Consider the following 27,876-nt stretch of genomic DNA (forward strand, 5'->3'; position numbering starts at 1 on the left):
GCCTGAATCAGTGGAACTAACTTTCTTCTTTGGGCTAAAAAAAGAAAATAAATAATAAAAATGGAGCTATAGAGTGTGTTATAGTTCTCAAATTTTTAAGAGATTCAGCCATAATATCGAGCACGCATTAATGATGACTTTCAGTTTTTGAAAATAGTGTTTTATGAATTTGTACCATCTTGAATATTAGCAATAGTTGAGAATATTATGGTTAATTGAATCGAGCATAATTAAGGAGGTTGCCATATCAGCATTTCACTTAGAAAGCAAGAGAATATCTTGCTTGAAAGTAGTCAATACATTCAAGAGAGGATAAACTGTTGAAAAATAAATGTTATTATGTACTAGATAAATTGATTTAACCTTAAAACACGTAGCACGCCCTTATATGCAGTGCCCATGAGGGCACTACAACAGTGAACTGGAATTCAATCTTGCAGTGAAGGGTGATTGTTGGACATTTAAATCAAGAAAGCAAAGGCTAAATAATCATGAGATCTGAAACATTAATATTTCTAAGTGTGTCATTGTTGCTACGTTTGGAATTTTTTTTTACATCTGTGCATAGGGAGGAGAAAATGGTATTGAAAATCTGCATGCTGATTATTGGAATAGGAATTTTAATCAAAAGTTGACTGAACTTCATTCAAGTCTCACACTGACTGACATCTGACATCCATCAATTGTTAAAAGGAAAATAAGACCATTCAAGGGTATCAAAATGTATAAAAGAGTGTTAGGAAAAAATATGTTTTAATCCGGCATATGCATATCCTTGATTGCCATTGCATAGGTTTTGTGCATTTACTTATTGGTTAATGAAGTGAATTTGCATTAGATAGAAAAAATGAAATATTTCAGTACTGTGTGTCAAATTCAATATGAATTTTTGTAGGTAGTACGAAATATTGCACCTACTTAAGGTGTCATTAAAGTAGACCGCAGAATATTCTCAGAAATATAATTTGGTTTATGATATTTCAGTCTTCCTCTATATATGTAATCAGTCACAAAATTACAGTATAGCATGCCAGATAATGCCTTTAAATGATTGGTATTCTACCATTAAGTGATTATTAAAAGCAAAAAAATATCTCCATTCTAGTGCCTGTTATATTTAATCACTGCTCATTTTCTAGTTTTCCTTACTTTTCAAATAAAATTATTTCTGCTTAGGCTAATGAATTCGCTAACCAATTCTTATGGCTCACGAAAACTCAAAAATCATGAAAAATCTTGGTATTCTATTTTATGCTGTGAGGTTGGTTGGTGTACTGGTGCGTAAATGGAATGCAAGTAAGAAATTGGGCATTTTATGTACCTGTATGCATATTGTGATTTGTGTAGTTATTTTTACTAACTTGGAATGCATGGAGTTTGGAAACAGGAGCCCTTTCCACATCTAGTGCCAATGATTTTAAGCGGTCCGGTGAGTGTTGTTAAATTTTGAAAAGAGCTATCAATAAGTTGCAGCGTAAAGTGTACTTAGATGCCAAAAAGCTTTTTTATTTTAATGGTATCCATTAAAATAAAAAAAGCTTTTTGGCATCTAAGTAATTTTTTTACCCAAATGAATATTTTTTGTCTTAGCATGTGCGTAATTGATTCGAGATGGTTTTGACTCTGTTCACTTTATCTTTGCGGCTGAGTGGGTGTGGCTAAAGCAAGTGGGGTTGAGCGGAGGGAAAGTTTTCCGACGCTTGACTTTCCCTTGCCAAAGAGAAGACAGAAGAAGTGGCCCAACACTTCAGAAATTCAGGTGCTCTCAGATCTCCATTGTATTAACATTGTGAATCTGCTAGCAGTGTTGCCAAACTACCCACCCTCACTAGGTAGCTGATAAGGATGAGTCGGTTCTTAAATTTTTTCGGTTCTCGGTACCGGTCCGGTTCTTCCCCATCAGTTCTTGGTTCTCGATACTCGGTTCCAAGGATGAACTCTTATTATCTGAATTAATGGCAAATTCAATTGAATAACCACAAGATATGAATGAATAGAATTTCACGAAAGAAGTAAATTAGCGGAAAGCTCTGTAAAATAAACCTTAGATCATCTCCATAATTTTATTTGCCAAGTAAAAGAGTTTAAATAACACATTGTTAAAGAATGCATTATCGACCAATTTGTCTCATTACATCAGGCAGCCACTGGTTCTTCCTCCAGGTTTTGATTTAAAAAATTCATCATTTTACCCTGTCTGGATCCAATCTATTCTTTTTTCGGCAGAAATATTGCCTGCAGTACTACTACAGGCGTTCACTGTAAACAGTATTGGTAAGTGTTGATTTTGAAGGGCCGCGCAAATATGCTTGGAGCACAATTTACATACTGCATATCATCTGGATCAATAGGGAAACTCCCTCAACTTCTGGCGACATCATCCATTAATTTGTTGTAACTTGTGAGTCAGTTCAAAATATATTCTGTATATTGCGATGTAGCTTAAATTGTTACTTTAATTGACAACTTAGTCGTATGCTTCACTGTTACTGTTCTTATAACCTCAACAATAAACTTCTCAACATGCCAGTACAGTGACACCATGGATAAACTGAGCAGATATGAGCGATTCGACTCGTTTGAAGACATCCATAGAGACCAATGGAAAGTTAAAAGAACGGCACCGTACCGTAAACGGCGGCAAGTGAAAAGTCAGCTCATTTGAAAGCGGCTACGGAAATGTTACAATGTTGGCGAGAGCGACAAACTGACGAATCCTTAAATGCCCGTGTTAGTCAGCAACTCTCAAAAGAAAAAAACATGGATGCCATGCAATAGGAAAATGCGTTTTTAAATCTTTTTTTTCTTTCACTTTTGGGCCTTGAATACTCTGAATACTTTGGGTGCCGAATTCAAATCCTCGCGACCATTCCGAGCCGGTTCCAAAGTATCGACTTTATGCGATCGGTTCTCGACACCGGTTCCTCAGGCCTAGAACCAGCAGAACTGAGAACCTGAATTGACCCATCTCTAGTAGCTGACAGAGAGTATGAGGGTTCTGGGCGAACCCTTTGAAGGATACAACACACCGGGGCCGGGAACCAAGCCCGTGGCTTATACGCCTGATCTCCCGGGGAGGGGCTGGAGAGGAAGGAAAAAGGAAAAGAGGCGCCGCCACGATTGGAGCCCGTCGACGCCTCTGGGAAAGGGAAGGAGCGGAAGGGAGGGGACGAGGGAAAATCACCCCAACGCTATAGAAGCGAAGGGGGCCCTACTATTAGCAAAACCAAGCATACGCAATTAATGTGCCAGCGATTTTAGTGGGTTTTCCTGTAAGGAAGAAAAATCCATCGATCAAATCGCTAGATTCTAGTAGCTGTCAATGTCCTGGGCTGGGGTCACCCTCAATCTCCTCCGAATGAGTAGGTGCATATATTGTCTTGGCAGCGAGCCCAAATCAACTCTGGCCACCCGTGACTCACACATTTTCAGTGTAAAACTACGTCTACGGGCGTCTACGTACATTTGGCAACATTAAGTTTGCTTCTGACCACTCTCTCTTGGTACTACCCCAGCCCCAACAGCCCTCTGAGAGTGTCCGGGCTCTCATGAAAGGCACCCTCCCGCTCCTCCAATAGCCGCATCCGCTCACCTGCAAACATAAAATGAACAGGTAATATGTAGTGCCATGTTGTATCTAGAAACATTTTTCCAATACGAATTGAATTCTAAGTTTTTTTTTTTTACTTTTATCAAACTTAAAAGGAAGCTATGAAGGAAAAGGCTGATTTTTTATTAAATATTCTACTGCTTTTGAACGTTGCTAGGATATTTTTTTGTCTTATTTCATATATATGTGCAGTATAAAAACTGACATTACTCATTAAATTTATGTACATATTCACAAATTAATTAATTGTTTTTGCAGCATAAATGTAGCTGCTTGTGCGTTGTACTATATCCCGTATTTTGGCAAAAAAAAATATTTGCTGCGAGCATTCTTGCTCTTACCCCATTCATTTTTTCATTTTGGTGATATGAAATATAATATCTCAATAAGCTAACCTGTGCAGAATGGAAAAAGTGTAGTTGTGGTTTTCAATATGAAATTAGAGGTGATTGCATGAAAGTCTGCAATTAATATGGGATGAAAATAGAAAATAGGACGAATTGATGTTGTTCATATAAAAAATTAGGTATCTTTGATGGCAGTTAGTTTTTTTAATTATTTCTTTCATTGTGTGAAACTGTTATTTTTCCACGGTTCTTTTAGTGGCTCCAAAGAATGATTTTGTACTTTGTATTATAAGAGAAGAGATCGATGAAAACTATCTGTTGTAGTTTATTCATAATCATTTCATGGATATCCATATTGTATTGGCTTGAATTTAAGATTATTAGTGTAAGAAATTGTGGCTGATTCTAACTGTGCAACTTTTACCTGCTTTTGTGTGTGACCAAATCCTAACACTGTGGTCAAACAAAATTGCTCAGACCACAAATATTTGAACTGCACGACTAAACCCTGATATATGATTTGATCTTGGCCTAGAAAAAACTAGAAATTAGTTGAATTCTCATCATAATATTGCTTTTAAGTTATGATGCATGCTTAATTGCATATAATAAAATGATGTCTTAATGGGTGATTCCCAATCAAATATTTTCTTATTTTATTATCTGAAATATCATCGATAGTGATAAGAATTATTATTACAGCTGTTAAGATATGAATTAATCTGCTTAAGAAAAATGTCTCTTTGCCAGTGATGTAATGTAACTCGTTGTAGCCATGGCTCCATCCCAATTGTCCCAGCCAAAATGTTGCATATTATGCTGCAACAATCACCTACCAGCACAAGTCTATATTGTGAGGCCTCTTTGCCACAAAACATTAGATTTCTATGGATCTGGTGGTCTTGGGAATGCACATGAATAATCTTTGTGGTTGACTAAGGCTGCTTTTTAGAATTACATACTTAATTTCCCGCAAAATTTTCCTGGCTTTTTTATGGATAAACACAGACCTAATAAAATGTCTATAAAACATTCAATTTTTTAAATAATTTGCTGAAAATTTTACTGGGTTAAATATTCTCTTATTTCCTGAGTAGCACATATTTAAGAAGTTAGTAAAAAATTGTTTCAGTAAAATTATGGCATTTAATTAGGATTTAAAAGAGTCGCAGGGAAATACCAGTACTAAAGCAAAAGTTCTCCAGTGTTTCTGTGAGCAACGTTAACACTAAAGGAATAGAGGATTGTTTAAACAATGGCATGTTTTTACAGTAATCATGAAAATACCCCTCTCTGTCTGTTCTTCGGTGTCTTTCTTAATTCATGATGTATTGCTTCAAACTTTCCCCTTAGATAATGAGAACATATGACAATTGAGTGCTAGAAAAAATATTAAATCCCCAATTAGCTCTACTTTTCTATTTAAATTAATCAGTGAATTTTATATCTGAAATCACTTCAATTTTTGCTATCACATAACACTTGAGTGAACACAACAACATGAAAGCGATGAGAGGTGAGTTGAACATGAAAAGGACTTTCAGGTTTTATCAGGTGGAAGTCTAACATATTAACAGACTGGCAATTTTCATTCAAAATCTACTAATGCAACCGGTATCAATACGGTTTGAAAGTTGATGTGAAAATTATACAGATGAATATAAAAGTTGTGTTTTTAAAATTTGTGTCGAAAATTGCTGGGCTGCTTTATTAATATGTGGATTTTACTACTCAGGGTTACGGTTGTGGTTGTGAATGCCTTCGACATTTTCTGGTTCGAAAAGAGTTGCACAGCGAGTATCTGCCCAAAGGCCTTGTTACATATATGATGCATTAACATTATGAGTTAATGTCTAAATGCATGAATGTGTGAATGAATGCCAAAATTTACTGTATGACCACCCAACTTTACGAATGCAGGAACAAAAAATGGAACCTATTCTAATTTGGTTTATGCATTCAAAAATGTATGTTTCTGGTCCACCATGATTGTTCATGCATTTCGATACCTCATCTGCACAAACGCTCAACAATCGCCCATCGAATCAAATCCGCTCATCTAGTAGCCCAAAAATTCGAATCCGCTCAGCTGGCAGTAGGTGGAGCACAAACACTCGCCTCCGAAGCTTGGAGAATTGAAGATGAGTGGTTACGCTCTAGCTACTACCGGCTGAGCGGTTTCGTGTTGTTGGGCTCCTAGATGAGCGGATTTGATTTGGTGGGCAGTTGTTGAGCGTTTGTGAAGAGGAGGTATCGATTTAGACATTGACTAGTATGGGTTCATGGGTCGTGTACCTAAGACCTTAAGACTGTAGTGGTGTTATGACAGCATTTTGTTAACAACTCGCAACATGATGGACTTCTACTTCTGTGAAGGTGTCAAGCTCCACCACGCATGGTAGTCTTTTAATGCACTCAGCTACGCCTAAAGGAAAGCTTGCTGCTGATCCAGGGCAATCAAACAACGTAATTCCAGTTCCGCCACCACAGGGTGCTCAGCCGGGTGCAGGGCCTGAGGTGCAAGCCAGTGAGGGAGTCGATCGGGTTGATGCACAGCAGGGTGTTGTGCATGCCCCTGCCGATGGGGTGGGTGCCCGACCCCCTGACTCTCCTCACAGGCAAGAGCACGATAAGGAATTGGAGCATGAAGATGAGTTGGTACGTGCTGCCACTACCATTAGGTTTCCTGTGCTTCCACTTTTTTTTTTTTACTAAGTTTTAGATCAAAAATAGATGGAGTTTTCCTTTTTTATTTGGGTTAAAAATATTCTCTCATACTCTGCTATTGACAGAATAGCTATGAGAAAACTTCCCTTGGACCTGGAATTGAATCATGAAACTTCTGGCATTTCTGGTAACTGAGCAAAACACTTCACTGTCCTAGTTCTGTAATTACTGTGGCAATTTGTACTGTGATACATTTCACTTGGAATTAAAGAACTTTGGAAAAAAGTTGAGTGGGATACCTGGTGGCCCAGAAAGCCAAAGGTTTGTGGTTCAATTCCAATGTATTGTGGATTTCACAGCTGTTCATATGATAGGTTTGAAATATATCACATATTATTTATATTTGTGTGTACTATGCACTACAAAATAAATGGATGTGTGAATTGCTTAGGTCTGATACTTCATATATACTCTACCATGTTTGTTGATGGTAGGGCTGAAAAATTAATGTCAAAGCAAAATTTTGGTTATCAAGAAATTCCTTCACTTTTGGAATTTGCCCTTCTCATGATTTTCTAAAAATGATAAGCTTCCATATGACTTTGGTGAAATCTTACTTCTAAAATCTATGTAAATCAATGTAAAATGAATTGGGTGTGAACATACTTCTATGTGATAGTGTTTAATACCTTTTGAAATGTAGTCCTCTTATGCAATGGAGATGGTCTAACTTTTGATGTAGTAGATCACAAGTACATGATTTTAGAAGAAGGAGAATTATCACTGCTAAATTTAATGAACTCTAACTTTTGTAATCACCATTTAAATGATGTAATTGTTACTCTTACAATCACTGGAGGTTGGTGCCATTCTGGAGAAAATTTTGAAATAAGTCCTTTTTTCCCAATTTTTTTTATCAGCTGTAATGGGGAACAATTACTTAAGCATCCCAGAGAGCTTATTTGACATTGAATTTAGAAAGAGTGAATCCATATCGTAGTAACTATGTAGTGATATTCGTTGGCCATTAATGTGAATTGATAGAAATTTTTTGTTTCACATTTTTGTGAAATTATTGCATCCTCAGAGTAAATTTTAATGTTGTCAGTGATTTATTTGAGTTTAGGTTGTAGATATGTGATTGCTAAACTTAAAAACCTGCTTGCGTAACTTGTGGAGTGACTTTTTTAATGGCTTTGTGAGTTGCTTGTTATGTAGTAACTACTCAAGTTTGCTATTGCATGGTGATTAATTTATTAAAATGATTTATGCACAAAAATATTAATCTAAAGCTGGTTGTGATTATGGCTAATGTAATACTTATTTGCTGAAAAAATTCACATAACTTTATTTTCTTCTCATTTTACCATCCATTGATTTACCACCATCTTTTTCTTTTGTGGACTTTGTATAAAATTTTCTTTTTATCCTAAAAGCATAAAAATAGGTATGTAGAATTAATTTTTTTTTTTACTTGAAGCTGTTTTTTTTCCAATTGCTATGTATCATTCCTTGTTTGGACCAAGGTTAATTTTTCATTTCTTGATTGGTACATTTTAGTTTTTCTTATGATTGTACAATTCAGAAGGAGAAAGAGCTTGATCATCATATGGAAGTGGGTGATGGAGTTGGCGCAGCTCCTGATATAATGAAGCGCAGTGATGACAACCCAATGGACAACAAAGAGCATGCATACCAGTCCCACGGTGCTGGGATGCAGTGGGGTCTTGCACCCCCAGCTCCATATGAACAGCATCAGCAGGCAGTTGTACCCTTACCTTATGCTTTTGAGAACCATCTTCACCAGGTAAAGGTCTTAAAGGCTCTAAGAATACTGTAGCCATGTACTGTGAATGAAAAAAGCTTCCCAGCAAATTTCCCAAAAAATGGAGCGGTGCTACTAATGCTCTTGGACAATGTTTAACTTTCTCGTTTGTTATTCCAAAGGCCATGCAGATCAAGCTGGGCGACGTAGTAGCAAATGCATTCCTTTACTTTCAAGGAGATTACCGTATATGTCTGAATATAGTCTCCCCTTTTTTTCCAAAAATGCTCATTGTAAAAGTAAAGGGGGGACTATATTCAAATGCATTTTTTAAATTATTTCCTCAAACTGAAGTCTCAAAATTAAGGGGGGGGCGGACTATATTCAGAGAGGGACTATATTAGGAGAAATACGGTATGTCTTTTCAAATGCCAAAAAGAAATCATAGTTATTGAAATGTTATTGTTCTTTATTTTCCTTGAATTATAGAAATTACATAAGGCTAATAAAAAATATTGCAAAATACTTTGATCTTTAAGGTTGTGGAATTAAATAGCATCTAACAATAGAGGTCAAATTTCATTGGAAAGCGGTGCCACTCAATTTGCTGGGAAACTTTTTGTCTCTTTGGACTTACTTTGATGTTAATTTTACTAGTGTTTGCAGAAATCCCTTCTCAGGGTCAGGTGACTCCTGTATATAAACAAGTCCCAATTGATTTTAATCCCATGATGCCATCCATCTTGGATGAGAGTCCTCAAGAGAATTAAGTGAATGAGCAAGGTATCCTGTTCCCACTAAGCAACTTCATCACTGCAAACACAGCCATGATCTGCCATTACTCATTATTTTGAAAAAAATGTATTGAACTTTCATTTTTCATGGTGTTAAATCAAGAATAGTCATGAGGAAAATGTGTGCCTAATATAAATGTCATTTTACAGCAAACTGCAGCAGAAACTTACCATTCCCTAGAGTGTAACAGTGACAATACTTATAGACTAACCAGTGTAATTTTTAGTCATCAGTGACTTATTGGTGCTCAAAATCATGGCCAGTGTTTGATTGTTAATTTTAAAACATTACTATCTACTTTAAGGTGCAGCATAAACCATACAATTCAGACCTCCTGCAAAATAGTATATTACACCGTGATGCTGGTCATCAAAGGATGTACCGGCAGGAGCTTCCAAAGCTTCAGCCTCCCCTGGCCCTCCCACGAAGCCAGCATGACCCTAATTCAGTTCTTCAGCACCACCCACTGCCACTACCAAACCGGAAGTCAGTCGGTGGCTATGGTATGAAGGAAATGGAACGCCAACCAGTGGGAGAAGAAGGCGAGAGGGCAGAGGAAGAAGCAAATGTGGCCCGTCGGTGGCATATCAGAGATCCACAGCGACCAATGGGTGGACTGTTCCCATATCATGGTGGAGGGGGAGATTATGGTCGAGAAGAGGAGGGTGATGAGGGGGAGGTGGCTGAAGGAGGGAAAGCAAATGCCCGAGTGGCCAGGGGGCATTGGGGAGTTGGTGAGCACAAGGAAGCCCCAGCCAATGCACAGGAGGATTTACAGCTGGAAGAAGGAGATGAAGACGGTGAGGCTCTAAAGGCTTCTATACACGGTGGATGAAATAATGCGCTGTGTATGATGGAAAAATTAGCGAATGAACCTTCATGTGCATGATCATTCAATGAAAATTAGAACATGTTCTATTTTTAATTGCATGATCCTGTGAATGATATCATTCACCGTGTATAGCAGCCTTAAGGGAATATTTGTACTAAACATTAAAATTGTTGCCACTACTCAGAAAAGTTGCCATTAGTTCTTGATCCACATGTTTTTTTGGTATAGATTTTAGTTATATGCTCAGTATGACTACTTGATAATTTAACTTGTAGATGTGAGTCCCATAATTTAAACAGTTATTTACTTTTATCTCTCCCCCATTTTAATACGTAAATTAACCTAAACTGTAGGAAATTTTTCTTAACTGTTAATACCTATGTTCAGGTGGATGAATGTAAATTGCCGAGAGACAAGAGTGATTGCACACTTGTATCCATTTACCTGAGACATTTCATACTATAGAAAAACATCATTTTTCAGGAACACCCACTAAAACTATTCTGGGTTGAATGGGGTATTAGTTAGTGTGGCTCAATATTTTTTCTAACCTGGAAAGTTTGGTTAACCCTTTCACTGTGGAATGCGTGTGGTATACTGTTGTGAACGTACCTTAATGTTCTCCCTGGAAGCCCTTCATTTTTCTGCTGCATGGGACGAGTAGCATTTCGGAGAGTGAGCCACAGTGAAAGGGTTAATTTTCTGGTACTTACCTTATTTCAAGTGATTTATAAGATCAGAAAAGCAGTGGCAATGCATCTCCTTACTTTCGTCATCTTAATTTAGTGCCTTACGGCTTACTTTTTAATTGCAATCACCTAACATTTCATTAAACTGAATTAAAACAGTGATCATCTAACATCCTCAAAGGTAAATAAGCCATAGGCGGCTTCAAAATTTAAGACGAACTGGGAGACTCCATGGTCATATACTTAAGTAAATATGTAGCTTTTATCTGCCGTTCTTTTAGAAAGTGCATATATGCTTTTCACGCAACATGGGAAAAGGCAGCAGGGGCAATGGAGTAGGAAAACAAAAAGTAGTGAAAGACTTCATGGCGGCTCCAATGAAGGCTACTTAGAAATTATAGCTGGGTTGGAAGCTAGAAGGCTATTTCTGAATTCAGAGTACAATATGATCACTATTTTTCAATGTAGAGACTATTTAGAATATTTTGGAGACTACTAACTATACTAGGGCATCAGATGGAATTTAAATGGTGGAAGATTATTTTTCAACTGATTTTTAGTTTCCTAAAATTTTTTATTTTCTCAATCCTGGTCAGTAGGACCCTATCTTTGATTACAAACTTTAAGCCTCATAGAAATTGAAATATCAAGGTAGCATTGAATAGGCTAAAATATTCATGTACAGGAAAATGTAGGTATATATGTAGATGTTATCAGGGGTGTCATAGTGCCTAGTTAACCATAGTCACTAGTTAACCAAAGACATAATATTCAAATAACACTTTTATCAATTTTGTTGCTTCAAAATTTCTAATTCATACATTCGTAGCCAAAACAAAAAAATGTAATGAATGTAAATAACTTGTAATAAAAAAACTAATATTTCACGTGTAAAATAAGTTAAGGGAAGTGTGTTCCGGCAATGCTAATTTTGCAATGACGTCACTGATGATGATATTATAAAAAAAAATTGATAATTGAAAACTGAACAATAAATTTATAGTAGTAGATGAATGCTGAGAAGCAGAGTTAGGTGTTTTTAGAGTAAAATTTCCTCAAAATCTTACTTTTCAAGATAAAATTGTTGAACCAAATGGCAGATCTCCAGGACCTCTGATGAGGAATTTGTATTCTTTGGACTTTTTACAGGTTAAAAATGTCCTTTACACCATTTTCACTTGGTTTTTGTGAAGCCAGTATAATTTAATTTTCACATTCCATGGCATTCGTGATGTGTGATGTTTAAAATTTTATATTTGAAAGACCATATTATACACTCTTATCACTCCTTTGTTTATCTGCATATAAACCAAGCTGCAGTTTTCATGTGAAGACGTGAACAAATAATTGCATCTGTTCTTAAATATGGCATTCCTATCTTTTCGTGGTGAAACAGATGAGGATGTTGACCAAATTGACTATGGGGCCAATGAAGCAGCTGGTGCTAATGCTGGTGATAAGGAACCTAAACACCAGTCTTTGGACAAAATGGTAGGTACACTGATTCACATTTTTGTGGAAAATGCTTATTAATCTTGACATATGTAACTCGTAGATTACAGTGAAACATCTGCTTAAGGGTAGTTTTGTATTCCTCGGCAGGAAGAAATGTTTTAAAAGGTAAGAACCTTTTTAATATGGACACCTCTTTGGGGATTCTCTTATAGGGGAACCATTGGTCATTCCTCCTCAAATCAATCATTTCTCTCCAAGGGTCTCATGGAAAGTTTGTGTTGGTAGTTAACCTAACTCAGTAATCCAAATCCATTTTTAAGAGGTCGTAGAATTATTCTGTTACTGTTTTTAGAAGAACTATGATGTTGCAGATTGTGTAACGTACGCTTCTTTATTGCTATAAGGGACAGAGGGGGGCTTAATGCAGCATGGAAAAACTTTACCTTACAAAAAAAATACAGTTTAAATGTTTTTCTAGAGGTTATTCCAGCCTTCTAGTCGAGGAAAAATAAATTTTACTAAATACATTCAATTTAGCAAGTCCTCGAGATGTTCTGTAATTGGATGGCACCGCACCTTGAAATCAATTATTTTTGTAGAATTAAAGGTAATTTTTACTAAATATTGGCTGTAAGGATTAAATGTTATATGTACTACAAAATTTTACTATTTCAGGACAAGAAGCGTGAAAGTGTAATGGTGAACCCAAAGTGATTGATGAAAAACTATTGACGCACAGGTCTCGGCTACAAAATTGGTGAAAATGGTGATATTCTCATCACAGCTTGTGTTTATCCTACTGTGTAGGAATGTTCAGTGTAGTTTGTGTTGACTGTGTGTGTGAAAAAAAGGTTTTCTATTTATTGATGGTGAACAATGAGAGACACTTTTCTCACACAGACTTAATAACAAGAAAACCCACCGTGTGACAACACATTATTGAGGAAATGGAATTTTTTGTGTGGAACAAAAACTTTAATTTTCTGGTGAGGCATTTTTCTACATATTTAATTTTTCTGTTATAATTGAGTGTTGGTTGTAAGAACATCAGCTGTCAAGAATATCAGTCAGAATTGTGACTTGACCAAATTAAAAGACCAATGTAACATGGTCACACTTGAAAAAATCAATTTTTAATTGTTTTTATGTGTGTGGTGTGATTTCATGGGCTGAAGTACTAAACATCTTGGTATTAAATAAAAATAACTCTTTCCATTTTTTTGGCTTGTTTATTCAAAATGCACATGTTTTGTGAAAAAGTATTTTTTTGTACAAACGTGGCAGACTTGCCATTCCCATCCGTTCACTCATGCCTGAACAAATGTAACGGCAACCAATAAATACATCACTGACCCAAGTGAACCAAAAATGATGTTTCTTTACCTTTTTCTTTATTTCCTCAAGTGCTTTTAAAGCCAAAATGTCGGGTCTTCGAATACGAAAAAAAAAGTTTGCTGACCAGACACGCTAGTTGTTTAGAGATGTAAAATGAGTTTCTTTCAAGACTTTTTTAACCAACCCAATGAACGGGCACTACCAACCACGCAGCCTCCATCTGTCTCCTCCACCTCTGCCCACCCCTTATACTCAACCCTCCTGTCACCCCCTCCCACGTGTTGGTACGTTTTTCTCAAAAACACATGCATCGTTGGACAAGCATGGGGAACACTGTTGCCAGAAGAGCCAAACAAGACCTTGCCAGCACGCATTGCCACCGCTGCCATTCCACCCAAGCCAAATATTTTTCGCTTTTAAAATTGGTATGAGGTGCACGAAACATTCACATCTGATTCCACCACTTAATCAGGGAAATGATCGCGTGCGCATTGCCCGTCATGGCAGTCGGTGGCCTCATGCAGTGACATCTCGAGCCCATGAACTATCAACTAAAAAAAATCGCCAAGGGGCTCTCTTAATATGGCTACATGCTGGGCAGGACTTTCCTGCCAGTTGGCTTTCGGTACACAACATATTGGAAAAGAAAATTAGTATTACCTGCTCTCTCAAACCCCAGGCACAACAAAGTGCATGCGCTACCTATCCTGGGCCCACTTATAACCTCCCCTAATCCATTAAAACAACAAAACAGCACAGAGGAGTTTCATTACGAATAAACCTGGGAAAATTTTCAAGCCAAACACAAAGTTCAACACTTAACAAGAAAATAAACAATTCATCGGGTTCACTTCCCAGATCAAACAAAGTACCAAACGAAGCAATTAACATCAATCAATCAAATGCACCACATGCTCACTGGAAAATATAGCTTTCAAGAAGACTTAGTGCAACAAAAAAAACAGTTAAATCAAATTGTTTCCCCAAATTTTTAGAAGTATTGTCATTTTTTTGTCACCGTAACAAGTCCCATCTGATGTTTCATATCGAGCCTTGACGCTTTTTGGTATTTTTTGTGGTTTTTTTTCCCGTCCCTTCACGGCAGCCTAAGCAAAGCAATACCTAGAGAAGGCGGTGTCTTTCTCAGTTTTTGTTACCACTCTAGAAATCAGGTCTTTCATGCACTAAAACAAAATGATGTTAAGAAGAAAGATGGACTTGGACAACAGCTGGATCTACTAAAAAGGTTGTGTTAAATGAGACAGTGCTTCTCCTCCTTCCACAGAATCCCCCCAACTTGCTCCCCTCTCCGACCATTGCTACTCTCTCTCCCCACATTACTTCCACTCAAACCCACCCCACTTCAACTGCCCACGGCTCCCCTGTCCACTGCACCACCTCCGCCCACTTGAGGACTGGAGCAAGGGGAAGGGGGACCCTCAACCTCCCCTCAGGCACTGCTCTCGGCTGTCGTGGTGTTCTGCACCTCTTGCACTGGGGCCGCTTCCTCCTGCAAAAACACCAGTCGACAGGCAAACTTGAGAAATGAACCACCCATTTTGAGTACACAGCCAATTGAAATATTCTGTTATGCTTCAACAGCTAGATGCAAAGATATATGCACACACCCAACTGGAGTGATTCATGCCAGCATTGACAAACCATGAGCATACTATGTAGAACTTAGTCAACCATCCACTCACGCACGCCATCTAAAGTGAAATAAATTAATATTGTGATGGTAAAAGCTTAAGCAAGGCCCCTCCTTTCTCGTTTCATGTGAAATTTAGAAGATGAATAATATGATATTGGCTCAGCTGAAGATTTCATTCGGATTTCCACCAAATACAATTGATTTAGGGATTGATATAATAACAACAAAAACACTAGTATTATTAATACAAGCTGTATGTAAGAATCTGCATCCAGCTTTTGATTAGATATTGAAAACATACACAAGATATACTAATCATCCAGAAAGCCTACTTCATTAGAAACAATGGAGCTGTGGCATTTACGTAACCATATTATACAATTGCAATGCACACTGCTTAGCGGAAAATTACCGATCAGGCATGCAAGAAAAAACTTTTTTGCAGAAAACAGATTTCTATGCAACCGACGTGCATCATTGTCCCATGATATGATCAGGTACATCTCTAACTAAATGCTATTGTAGATATGAAATAGCAGTAAAGTCAAAAGGACCTGTTACATGGTACCTTAAGTTAATGCACTAATGTATGGGCATGACAATTCATCATGTAACCAGATAAATAAATGAAAAGATGATACAACCTGTTTGATCAGGGCATTCTTTCAAGTTCTACTCATTTAAAACTGTGTTTACGACGATGAACATGTATTAGTACCTCATGTATCCACACTTTGACAACATGATACTGAAATTATCAGTAATGCATCCAAATGAAGCATTCTAAATTATTTTACGGGGAAACCTCTATTACTTGGCATGCAAGCCTGTCAGTATTATTACTAAGAATCAAAAGCATAGACACATAGAGACTCTTAGCAAGAATGGTTCTAATCTAAAAACAGAAGATGGAAAAGTATTGAATAACACCTCTGATTCAAATACCATCCAACAATGCTGACTCCTCAACTTAAAACAACCCTTCCATCTAAAATGCTGATGACATATCCCAACCTAAGGGAAACTATTGCGCAACATAACATGCTTCAATGTTAGTGGTTGTTTTCGGGAATTTCTGCATAGGCAACATTTTCTTCCTTGACGCTTCACTCCTCCTACTAGGAACATTTTACAGATATCCTGAAAGACTTTCAAGTGACCGTAAGAGATAAGAAGAGATTAGTCAGCTTTGATGTCATGTCGTTGTTTACGAAAGTTCCTGTCCCTGATTCGGATGAAATTTAAAAAAGTCTTACAGGTGATGGACTTCCAGAGGACTACCCAAAATTTGTTGAATTCTGCCTTCGAAACAATTATTTCCTATACAATGGGGAAATAAATGAACAAAAAATGTGGCAAGCAATTTCTCCCGTAATAGCCAATTTATATATTGAGTTTTTTTTAGAAGAAGGCACTTGAGATGAGTGAAGAGAAACCATCGTGCTGGTAGAGATATGTAGATGACACTTAGTGATCTGGCCACATGGGAAAGAAAAACTTGGTGCATTCCACGAACATCTAAATACGGTACATCTAGATATCAAATTTAAAAAAGAACTTGAAGAAGGAGGTTGCCTCCCTTTCCTAGATGTCCTGGTTAAAAGAAAAATGGATGGAAGCCTAGGCCATTCAGAGTATAGAAAGAAGACCCACACGGATAGGTATTTAAATTCAACATCGCATCACCACTCACAACAAAAGGCCTGCATCATAAAAATGCTAACACACCCAGCCAAAATTGTGTGTGATGCAGAGCAAATCAGTGGTGAAATGTGACACCTTATGTGGGCACAGAGGTAATGGTTACAGTTTCTCTCTCATAAATAGAGCGATGAAAGAAAGACACCCGCTTCAAGATGACGACCACAAGGGGAAGAAGCCATCTATGCTAAACTTCCATACATCTCCGGGGTAACCGATAGAATCGCTAGAATCCTTCAAAATGGCAACAGCAAGACTCGCTTCTGCACGGTGATGAAAATTCAAAATATCCTACCTTCACCGAAGGATAGCCATCCTCCCCTTCAATCCATGGGAGTGTACGAGGTTCCCTGCTGCTGCAGCAGAAGCTACGTGGGACAGAGCAAGAGTTCTATCTCCTATAGGCTTAAAGAGCATGAAAAGAGCGTTGAAACTACAGTGGGACGCATTAGCGGTTGCTGAACATTACTCCTCCAGCCCTGGGCATAAAATAATGTTTAACCCTACACAGGTATTGGCGAAGATGGAAGAATATCATCCGCATCTTATACATGAATCCGTCGAGATAGCGAAAAGGCCAAACAACTTCAATAGGGAGGATGGATATAACCTCAGCTGCATAGAGAGAGTTCCTGACCCAATCTAATGACCAACGACTATCGCCTTCCATGAAAATTCAAAATTGGGTCAACAACGGGTTAACGAAACCTATACAAGCTCGGGACGAGAACGGTTTCCCTCCCATTCTCTTGATAACGCTCCCAGTAGGAGGAGTGAAATGTCAAGTAAGAAAATGTTACCACGCAGCAATTCCCAAAATCAACCACCAACATTGATAAAAGAAGCTGCGAAAATCTCCATACGAAAGACAAACAACATGCTCCACTTTCCACTCATAACAGACACCAAAACACCACTAAAAAAACACCCCTCCAACTCTATAGCATTGACATGAACATATTTTCTTTCACTTTATTCTACTTACTAGAAAATACCACTATTATGCCTAATTTAAAAATGTGTACCATGGTTATGCTCATTACTCATTTGAAAACTCATTTTCTAATGGTATGTTAAATAATAAATTTATAAACAATATGAAATGTTTTTAGTTTTCTGACCTGCCATAAAGATCTTTACACTAGGGATTTTAAAACCATGCCCACATATAGGGACTCACCCAGGCATTTAACTGAAGAAAGAGAAGTAGTAACTTCAGCTAAAACATTTTAAATGTGATTATTTTTCCAACAATTTAATTCCTTCCTTTTTTAATCAAGAGACGAATAATCATTTAAGCTCAATTATACACATTGACGAAAGTATGATAAATTTTTATTGACTTACGACAGAAGTTAAGTCTTCTTGGCTGGTCCATCAAACGAATCAGAATATACTTCCTTTGTTACAAAAAAAATCATCCACGTATCTGAATCTAATAACCAGTAAAAAAATTCCATAGCATATACCACGTATGAATACTGCCCAGAAATGAAAAAATTTAGGTGCTAAAACTGAGATCATTACCATGTAATAAATACACAAATGATGAAGAAATAACTGTCCAGCAACTCACTGAACTCTGCATAAAGGATGAGGATTTCAAATTCACCTACTTGCTGAATGAAGAAAAATCTAGTACCTACTCCAAAAACAAAATAAGTCGCTAAAAACAATCAGCATAGATATGCATCCAGGCCAGATAAAACATCCAATCCATTCAAAGATAAAATAAACTAATACATCAATGACACCCAATTTACATAAGACTTGTAAGCAAGCAAAAAAGAAGAACTCCATGCCCCTAAAACTTGAGCATAATAATTATTTAGAAATCACGTGTCATCAAGGTAGACCTAAAGTGAAATCCTGTAGCGATTTGCTCCAGAGACCTGCAAGCGGTCTCAAAAATGATCTCTCAGTGGCCGCCTCTGCTACAGTTTGCAAAAGATAGAAAGCACATATCCCGAATGCTACCTTCTTTTTACACTAACATTTAAGAGCCCCAGATTGCCTCAGAGACCAAGTCATAAGTTCCAAAGCACATACTCAAGAACAGCATTTGCTGTAGGGAAAACCTTTTCGCAGGCTCTTATACTTGCCACTGCCCCCAAGCTTCATACTAATGGGGTTGTTTGAGATAGCCAAATGCCAGCTAGAAATAGGAATGTCTGCCTCCTCAATCATGTTTTCTCCAAACATGAACTCAAGTTATCAAGGGGCCTGAATGGGAAGAATTCTGGTTTTACATTTTCTTGCAGACCTTAGGCTTTGGCTGCATGTGCTGGATGCTGGTAGCAATTATTCCGATTGGTTTCCATTTTGTGCGGTAGATTCCAATCGATAAGAAATGCAATTGGAATTTTTTGCGTTTGAAAATTTTCATTCTAGACATCTCTCCTAGTAAGCCATCAGAATAGAAAATTCCAAATGCAAAATATTCCACTAGCATTGCTTACTGATTTCAATCGCCCATTTGCAATGGAAACCAATTGTAATAGTTACAATTACTTTCAAGTAAATCTCCCCTATTATTTACAGCAATAGTGGCATGACCATTTGGTAAATAAGTTATTCTACAATTGTGGAAACCTAAAATAATACACTGCTTCTAAATACTAAGTCATGTAGTTTTGGGTGAAATAATTTCAAGAGTACTCACTTTAGCATTACTAGGAGGAGGAGGAGGAGGAGAGGCTGGAGCTGCTTCAGACTGCGCAGGCTGTAAGAAAGAAAACGTGCACCATTGTCAACATGCATCCATGTAGGGAAGGTTGCGGGGGTTCACAGATAGATAGATAGGTAGAAAGAAAATGCTCCCATGCCATAATGGGGCCATAAAATTAAATACAGTGATGGATGCAACTGGGAAATGACAAAAGAAACACCCAACTACTTTAACTAGGCTATATCAAGCATGACAGAAGAAACTGCCAAATACAATGTGCCATACTCTCAATTTTTTACTAACAATAAACTAAATATTACATATAGGTAAACTTTCTAAGTAAATTTACATATTTAATACTTGCCTTACTTTCCCATTCATATCCATCTCCATCACCCTTGAAAAAAGTAACATTTTCAAATTAAAAACAATCGATAGCCATAATCATATAGTTACTTCATGTCCAAGGGCAGATAAAGATAGCAACAAGTTCACCAGCATTTTCACTGGTTCAATTATTTGAAAACAAATCTGAAACCTTAAGGTTTGCTTGTCACTTATGGTTAGTAACTCAAAAAATAACCAATTTCAACGTTATTCAGCAAAAACTTCAGTGATGCTTTCAGTAAAACTTCAGCTGAAGGGGTGTTCATTAAAATCAGAACACTTCATGACATAATTATAATCTTGGACAAAAATCAATGCTTCCACCAAAGTTTCAATGTCTTCACCACAGTGGCCACAACAACCACAGCATTATTAGCTTGGAACAAATGTTATAATCAATTGTGCACAGGTCAATAAGATTCAATGCTAGCCATGCAATTCTAAATATTTGGCAAGATACACCTTATATTAGCCAAACAGTTTCCTTATGCCACCTACAGTAGTATGCAAGAACCTCGAAAATTCACAAAACAAATAGGTATATACAATAAATGGAACATAATTGCATAATTAGTTTGCAACCCAAAGCATACTGTCACCACAATAATACAAATTATTAAAATTACCGAGGTATTGTCTTAGAAATAAAATTACTTCAAAAAGCTATAAAAGGTGTTGATAGTATGTATATGCATTTCCAAAGGAAGCACCTAGAAAATTAAGAAATTATTTACCGACACCAGAAAGAAAGGTGTTGATATAGGCTTGCCATGCACAAGAATGTAAACAAATCAAAAAATGTGGAGGACAAAGGATAATCTTTCGCATAGCTAGCCATTAAAACCCAGATTTATAAGAAGAAGTTAGCCGCCTGAACTCAATTCCTCAGGCCAGTTATAACATTCATACCACCTTACTTCCAAACGCATAGTGGCACGAAGCCTGAAACCTAGTCTTTCCATCATTCCCTCCCAATGTTTTGTCCAGTACACTCCTAAATTTAACCCGAAAAAATTCATAACACTTCCACATTAGGTAGAAGGAAACTGCACAAACATGCTGCCTTGCCAAAAGGCTACCCTCACTCATGTACAAGGTTTTCACAATAACATGATTGAGTCTTAAACTGTGGCAAGGACTTCTTGAGCTTCTTATAAGCATATCATTTTCACATGTTAATTAATGAGCTTGGTACATGGCTAATCACTCATTCAATTAATTTTAAAATGGAACTGCAGCATTTAGATGTTCTATCCGCCTAACCACTACTAACCAAACCTCTAGGACTTTACTTTTTGTTACGTCAATAAGTTTGAACCTCTTTTTGAACCATACTTATCTTGGCCTCTCCGAAACATTACCGCAATGTCTCTTAAAAGCTTCCTCATAACAAAAAAATAAAAGACCAATAATCTCCGAATTAGGTCAGCCTCTGAAGTTTGGCATGCAATGTAATTCTCTCTCTGCACCCAAATGCTAACATATTACCCATTGAAGTTTCTCATGAATTTGGCTACACATGCATACAAAATATCTCTCACACATTCACAACCATTAATTAGGAGAAGTTTTGCAACTTTAAACCAGAATAGTGCAGCAAAACAGGTCTTTAATAAGCCTGTGTACAGGTTCCTCCACTATGTAACTGACTGAAGTAAAATCACTTTCCGGTCACTTTTGAAAATAATTGAAGGAGGAGCAGAGTTCAATTAAGAGCTAAAATCCCCAAGAAAAAATAAATTGATTTTAAGACATATCAGCCAAGATGAACTACAAGTGAAAAATATGTTAAATTTACTTTTCATAAATTAATAACAGAAAGAAATACCATGCCACTATAGTACCCAAGCCACCCACTGACTAAATTCCAGAGAAGATTGAAGTTTTCCTATCAATAATCACAAAACAACCTACCAGATTAATTTAACTATAAATGCATTAATTTTAATAGTAAGCAGGGTATCTGTAATTATGCTCTGTTAAAAAATAAAGACATTAAGGATTAATCATGCAAGAGTTAATAACAAAACTCCTATTATCTAACTAACCAAATTATGGTTAATGGAGTACAATTCAAGAGCAATTATGAACCAAGAACAAAAACAACCCAACCATTTTTCACAAAACTTAAGCTAAGTGATGAAAGTGCCAACAGTGCCACCTTCAATACATTAACTCTACGAATCTACATTACATAGCATCACAAAAAACCGTTATAGACAATGTAGACAGTGTTATATAGTGAAGATAATGAAATGAATGAAAATAGACCTAAGTTACATCCTACGATGTCAGTATTCAACACAGTATTAAATTAGCAAATGCAAATTTGGTCTGAAGACACCCAAATCACTAAAAATCATGTTAATTACCAAATAAAGCATGCAGTGTTTATCACATGCAATATAATACCTAAGCAAAACTGAGGAAATTTGAAATACCTTAGCCTTTTCACCATCACTCTGACCAGAACGAGCTGAGCCTCCGCCACGAGATCGGGGTACACGTCGCCTGTTATAGCGAGGCCTCCTGTTGCCACCGTCTGCACCAGCTCCACCTCGCCCACCCCCTTGCTGCCCAGAACCACCCCCTTCACCACCTTCCCACAGTTCATTTCCACTGGCATTCATGCCATCCTGGCTCCTGGGGCGACGGCCCCCACCACCACCACGGTAGTTGCGTCGCATGTACCGCCGTGGGGCACCACGCCCTCTCCCCGCAGTACCTCCACCTCGCCCACCTTCTCCTGCCTCTTGCCACTCACCACCTTCCCTTCCTTCACCCTGCAAGGAACAGTACAAGTTATTTTCTAGATACGGGAATAATACCTTCATTTCTTTAATTATTAGCACATGGAGGTCACAAATGTTTACTGCCAATAATAGTATAATCAAATACCCACTAAAATATCTTAAAAGCCTCAAAAAACTTGATTTTATCAGGTAGTCAATTCAATCCTGTAAATTCATCTATTTAGAGACACTGATGTAATACGATAACTCCCTAGATTAGCAGAAATCTGCAGAAGACGTGCAGTTACTGTCGGAAAAACAGGCACAATTACAGCATTACAGAGGTCAAAATTCAACCACCAAGGAGGAACTGCAGAAACAGTCTCCTCGCTTATCATGTGAAGGAGCCCATACCAACAGGCCAACTACATATTCAGTTACTGCCGTTAGGCCTGGTACAAACACATGGTGGACCTCCTGCGTGTACCAGGCCTAACTAACAAATAGGGATGGACTGGAACCAGAAATTACAAAAACAAATTCTGATACCATTACGAAAATTACTTTTGCAGGATCTAATACAAACTAAGCACTACAATTTCCTCCATTCAGGCTCACATGTGTTCCAAATAAACATGAAATCATTACAAGCAACCTAACTTACCCCTTCCTGTGGCTGACCCTCCCGATTAGGCATAGGTCTTCTGGGCCGATTGTAATAATTCTCTCGACGCGGTCGGATGCGCCTAGGTCCACCAGGGCCTCCAGCACCCCCCTCTCCAGCACCATCTTCACCTTTACCCTCACCACTTTCATAACCTCCCTGGTTGCCTCCATAACCATCATAGCCTAGGAATAAAAAATACAAAATAAGGTAAAAATGCTTGGACATCAAAAAACATGATACGCCAAGACAGCTTCCATTATTCATTCATAATAATTTTCAGACCTGCTTTCAACACAACTCTATTCATTAAACTAGTCACTATGAGGTTGGAAGGGTAAATGGTAGGCAAATAATCTAATCTACACCTAATGACCCTGTTCATTCAAAATGGGAGTTTAAATTCTAATCCATAATACCTTCCTTTAGACATGACAATCTTTAACCAATCACTATTACAAATGTTCTACGTGAAAACATGAAAAAAATTCTAGCAAAATTGCAGCATTACCACATGGAATTTGTAACAAAAGGCAAGAGTAGTAGAATAGACAATCGACCAAATCACCATAAATCATTCAGATGCAAACAATTAATAAAAACACTGGAAAAATAATGCCATCATGAAAAATTATGAGAGAGAAACACCAAATGTAAATATGTAAACACTCAAGCCATCCTTCAGGGAAATGAAGAGGAATAAATACTACTAAGTAATTTAACTATTGCAAAAGTTGATTGCAGGAATGAACTTTGATAGTAATCAACATGAAGACTACATGCACTTCCTATCATAGAGAAGAAAAAACAGCTTCACAAATAATTTTCACGGCTTACCCTCTCTAGGTCTTGGACGCAGACGACGACGAGGATAGTAAGTATTACGGAAATTGCGTCTCTTGTCTGCAGCGTAGGGTGAACCCTTCACAGGTTCCCCATCAGGGCCTGTGACATTTGCTGCCTCATTCCCCTTCTCTCCAACAACAACGTCAAACACTACTGTTTCTCCATCACCTACACTTCTTACGGCTTTCTTCGGGTTGTTCTTAGTAATGGCTGACTAATAAGGGAAGAAAAAAATTCATTAACAATACTGAGTGGGATCCTTAACAAAATCAACATTTTATGCACTCATATGCAGCAGCAAATTTAACTTACTTGATGGACAAATACGTCATCTTTGGTGTCATTTCTGAAAATAGAAAATTATGAAAATAAATTTCTAGGTGCACACTAATTGATTAACACATTAAAAATACACTTGCCAATAAAAACAGTTGCCACCATCAGCCTCATTAAAACTAATTCCATGTTTTCATATACTTCTTAAACAAGATAAAATTTGCAAAATAGCATGTTTCGTCTTCCACTCCATGAGATATTGGCGAGAAAAAAAAAGATGCAATTCTTAAAATTCTGAAAGCAATGAACTGCATATGAACAAAACCATGGCACCCCGAAAAAAATTTCATGTCTCACAAAACAACCTAATGTTTTACCACATTGAATAAAAGTGACTATGGTGAGTAGTTTCCTTATGCTATAATATATTATTTATTTCCAAAAATATCCGTGAAAATACTGATGATTACATTCCACCATATAAATATGAGGTCTGTTGGTACGACATTTTCTGGCAACCAGATAAGTTTCTGACACCAAATTTAATTTGCAACAAAAGACTGACCAAAGATATAAGATGGAATGGGTTAAGAATCTGTTAGACGATGACCACAAATGAGCATACAATGAAATACTCTACCTACTTCAATCCTAAATTGGTACAAATATTTAGTGAACTTTATGGTTTTCTCCACGGTGGCTGGTAGACCGGCAATTTTGTCACACGAGGTAAATAAATAAGCCTATTACAACTGCTGCTACCAAATACAAGGAGGGTAGTGGCATTAGCAGTCGTAAAGACCCAGTGTGGGTCTTCCTCACGTCTCCCCTAGGCGAATAAACACAAACCCCCTCCCACCTATACAAAGCCTGCAAGGTCAACGCTCCCGCGAGACAGGAGCGACTACCTACCCGACTCCTGCGCGATGGCGGCCCGCGAGCTAATCTTACACAGCGAGTCGGGGAGGCAGCGCAAGCAAGGGTGGAGGGGTAGTAGGCACGGACGGAGGGGCAGCTGGAGGGGTCGTGGAAGGCGAACTTGCGACCGAGGTTTAAATTCTAATGGCTGGGACTGAAGAACTTGAAAAGCTTCAGCAAGATGCCTCGGGAAACAAAAGAAAGCCTGGCGTAAATTCCACCATCGCTGAAACGCCAGGCCCTGAAGCGTACACGCGCGCAACAATTTCCGACGGCCTGAATATTTTCGCGGATAAGATCGATTTTCTAGACGGTGCAAGGCGGCTCGTGCAGAATTTGGGGAAGACGCCGTCGACGCGATTTCTGGGACGCCGTCGAACGATTTCTGGGACGGGGGTAGAAAATGAAAAACTAAAAGGATCAGTCACAATTTCAACGTACCGTCGCGTAAGAACCGTACACGTAACGGGCGCATTTTACGTGTAGGAAGTCTTCAAACAAATCTTCTGTACCCTCATGAACAATCCAATTCGATGTAAAGACTTCAAATAGGCATACAGTAATCAGCGAAGTCGCTAGAAAACATTGAAACCAGTCGGATACCACTAAGGATAACTTCAGAGAATATTTGAAGCCAGTTCTTGTCATTTAAGGCTGACAAAAAAAACCATCTTAAGGACCAAATGCAGGGTCTGCTCCGAATAACAAGCAATGAAACGGTACGAACTAAATATATGACTCTATTCGTAAGTAAAAGTGAAATTTTAGCACAAAACGGGGATGTTTCATGACATAATACTACTATCCATTGAGATGCTAATCGCGGCGCGCTTCCGGATGCATTTCGAAAAAAAACTGCTAAGCATTTATGCATCCCAATTAGCAACATCGATTCCGAAAGAAGCAGGGTTCACAGCTGTCCCGTGGCAATATCGCAGCACGTGCTGTGAAAAGGGAGATATACCAGCGTCGATAAACTTGAGGTCATCAGTTCCATAAACTTTGGCCGAGGCTCTTTGCCGTCACGCTGAGGCGGAATCAACACACGTTTAGTGGTGTCCGTACAGCTCTTCGGATACTTTTTGGCTGTACTTCCACTCCACCAGAACTATCGATCGGGAGTGCCTGCACGGGAGCAAGGCGAGGGAAGAGACGCCAAGCGACAGAACTACTCAACAAAGCATTTCCTGGGTTGGAAATATACTTGCGAACCACAGGGGGGGCAAGCTCGAAATTACCGCACCCTTACCGTAACACCCCGGAGAAAACCCTTGGAAAATAATTTGCGTCACGTCATAAAGAGTATCTTTCAACATTAAAAATGATGAAAAATTAACACACTTTCTTCTATTTGAACATATACGTTGAACTTACCTATTGATGAACCCGTACCCACTTTTAACGTTGAACCACTTCACGGTCCCGGTCACTTGGGTAGCTGCAAGAAAAATAACGCCGGATTAAAACTCCTTTTTATGCTAAAATCAACTTAACGTAGAAACACATATATACCTCAACTCGGCTAAAACACGCATCGCACACGATAGGAAGCTGCATCCAAAATAGTTGGCAGCATCCCAAAACTGCTAGGGAAGCAGAGAATGAAAACGCGAGGCTAGGAATGGCAGAAGGAAATTCTATAAATATAGCGACGGAGTCTTATAAACCGCGGAGTTCCGAAGCCTCATGGCACCAAACGAAATTCGGTGAAAATAACAATCGCTATTAATTATTTAAACAGAAAGACTCGCAGTGTAAAAAGATAAAACTATTCCGGGATTTAATCAGCAATAATTATAAGCACTGTAATGATAAAAAAATTAAGAACCATAGATAATAAACGAAGGCTGGCATAGTAACGGATAATAAATTATCCACTGTTAAACAAATGGGTGATACAAGAGCCGAACAAATATAATAAAATTATATAAATATCTTAGATGAGCGAAGATAATAAATCAATGAAAAAGCGAAAAAAATATCTATACAAAAGGTGTAGAATAATTACTATCCATGGGATTAGTTAGTTTATAAAATATTTACAGCTCAACTCCCTGGGCTCCATCATTCATGACGTCATAGAACATCCTCGCGGATGAACGGAGGCAGACGATACAAATTTGATTAAACGTATTAATCATGCCTTGAGGCCTTGCATGGGGAAGTATCCACGCATCTCACTTAGCAATAATAATTCCAAGGCATACTTTCCCAGCGAGATCGTTCAATATAACCATACTAACAATGAAATATACAGGAAGCGGACATGTGATGCCTAGACGCTCACGGCGTTGAAACATGGAGGCGTGAGTGGAAGGCGGCAATTAAGAAATTATGAGTTCTAATAAGGAAATGTACATGATCTCACCGATGATTTGCTTAAGTGGGGAAGCCTTTGGTTGTTCAGGCTGTTTCTCCGGGTCAGCCATGACGTTCCGGGTGGTGGAAAGGTGTTAAACACGCCGTACCGATGTTCTCCTTCCTTCCCTTAGCTTTGTTACTATCCTTCTCAACATGGCGCGGTGCGCTTCGATA

General features: G+C 38.0%; 2 protein-coding genes across 7 annotated transcripts in view; one reads left to right on the top strand and one right to left on the bottom strand.

Annotated features, from left to right (window-relative positions):
• LOC124164298 (Golgi integral membrane protein 4-like) overlaps positions 1-13,591 on the top strand; it is a 32,257-nt gene extending 18,666 nt beyond the window's left edge. For 3 of the 4 annotated variants that reach the window (XM_046541548.1, XM_046541547.1, XM_046541549.1), the window contains 5 exons: positions 6,334-6,615; positions 8,210-8,431; positions 9,489-9,984; positions 12,102-12,196; positions 12,836-13,591. In XM_046541548.1, the coding sequence (XP_046397504.1) occupies positions 6,334-6,615; positions 8,210-8,431; positions 9,489-9,984; positions 12,102-12,196; positions 12,836-12,874 (1,134 nt within the window). In that variant the 3' untranslated portion in view covers positions 12,875-13,591. The remainder of the gene's footprint in view (positions 1-6,333; positions 6,616-8,209; positions 8,432-9,488; positions 9,985-12,101; positions 12,197-12,835) is intronic. The other variant, XM_046541550.1, reaches the window with a different exon arrangement.
• Positions 13,370-27,865, bottom strand: LOC124164300 (Y-box factor homolog). 3 transcript variants are annotated; one of them, XM_046541551.1, is made up of 9 exons: positions 27,710-27,865; positions 26,716-26,779; positions 24,460-24,493; positions 24,139-24,361; positions 23,302-23,486; positions 22,347-22,688; positions 19,883-19,915; positions 19,513-19,572; positions 13,370-15,005 (listed from the first exon to the last, which is right to left on the bottom strand). In XM_046541551.1, the coding sequence occupies exons 1-9, from the start codon at positions 27,768-27,770 to the stop codon at positions 14,946-14,948; spliced, it is 1,062 nt and encodes a 353-aa protein (XP_046397507.1). In that variant the 5' UTR covers positions 27,771-27,865; the 3' UTR covers positions 13,370-14,945. The 3 variants fall into 3 exon arrangements, with proteins under 3 accessions (XP_046397507.1, XP_046397508.1, XP_046397509.1); XM_046541552.1 differs by lacking the exon at positions 19,883-19,915; XM_046541553.1 differs by lacking the exon at positions 19,513-19,572.
• Between the last annotated feature and the right edge of the window lie 11 nt (positions 27,866-27,876).

Source organism: Ischnura elegans, chromosome 8 (assembly GCF_921293095.1).
Source record: "Ischnura elegans chromosome 8, ioIscEleg1.1, whole genome shotgun sequence".
Classification (NCBI taxonomy): Eukaryota; Metazoa; Arthropoda; class Insecta; order Odonata; family Coenagrionidae; genus Ischnura; species Ischnura elegans.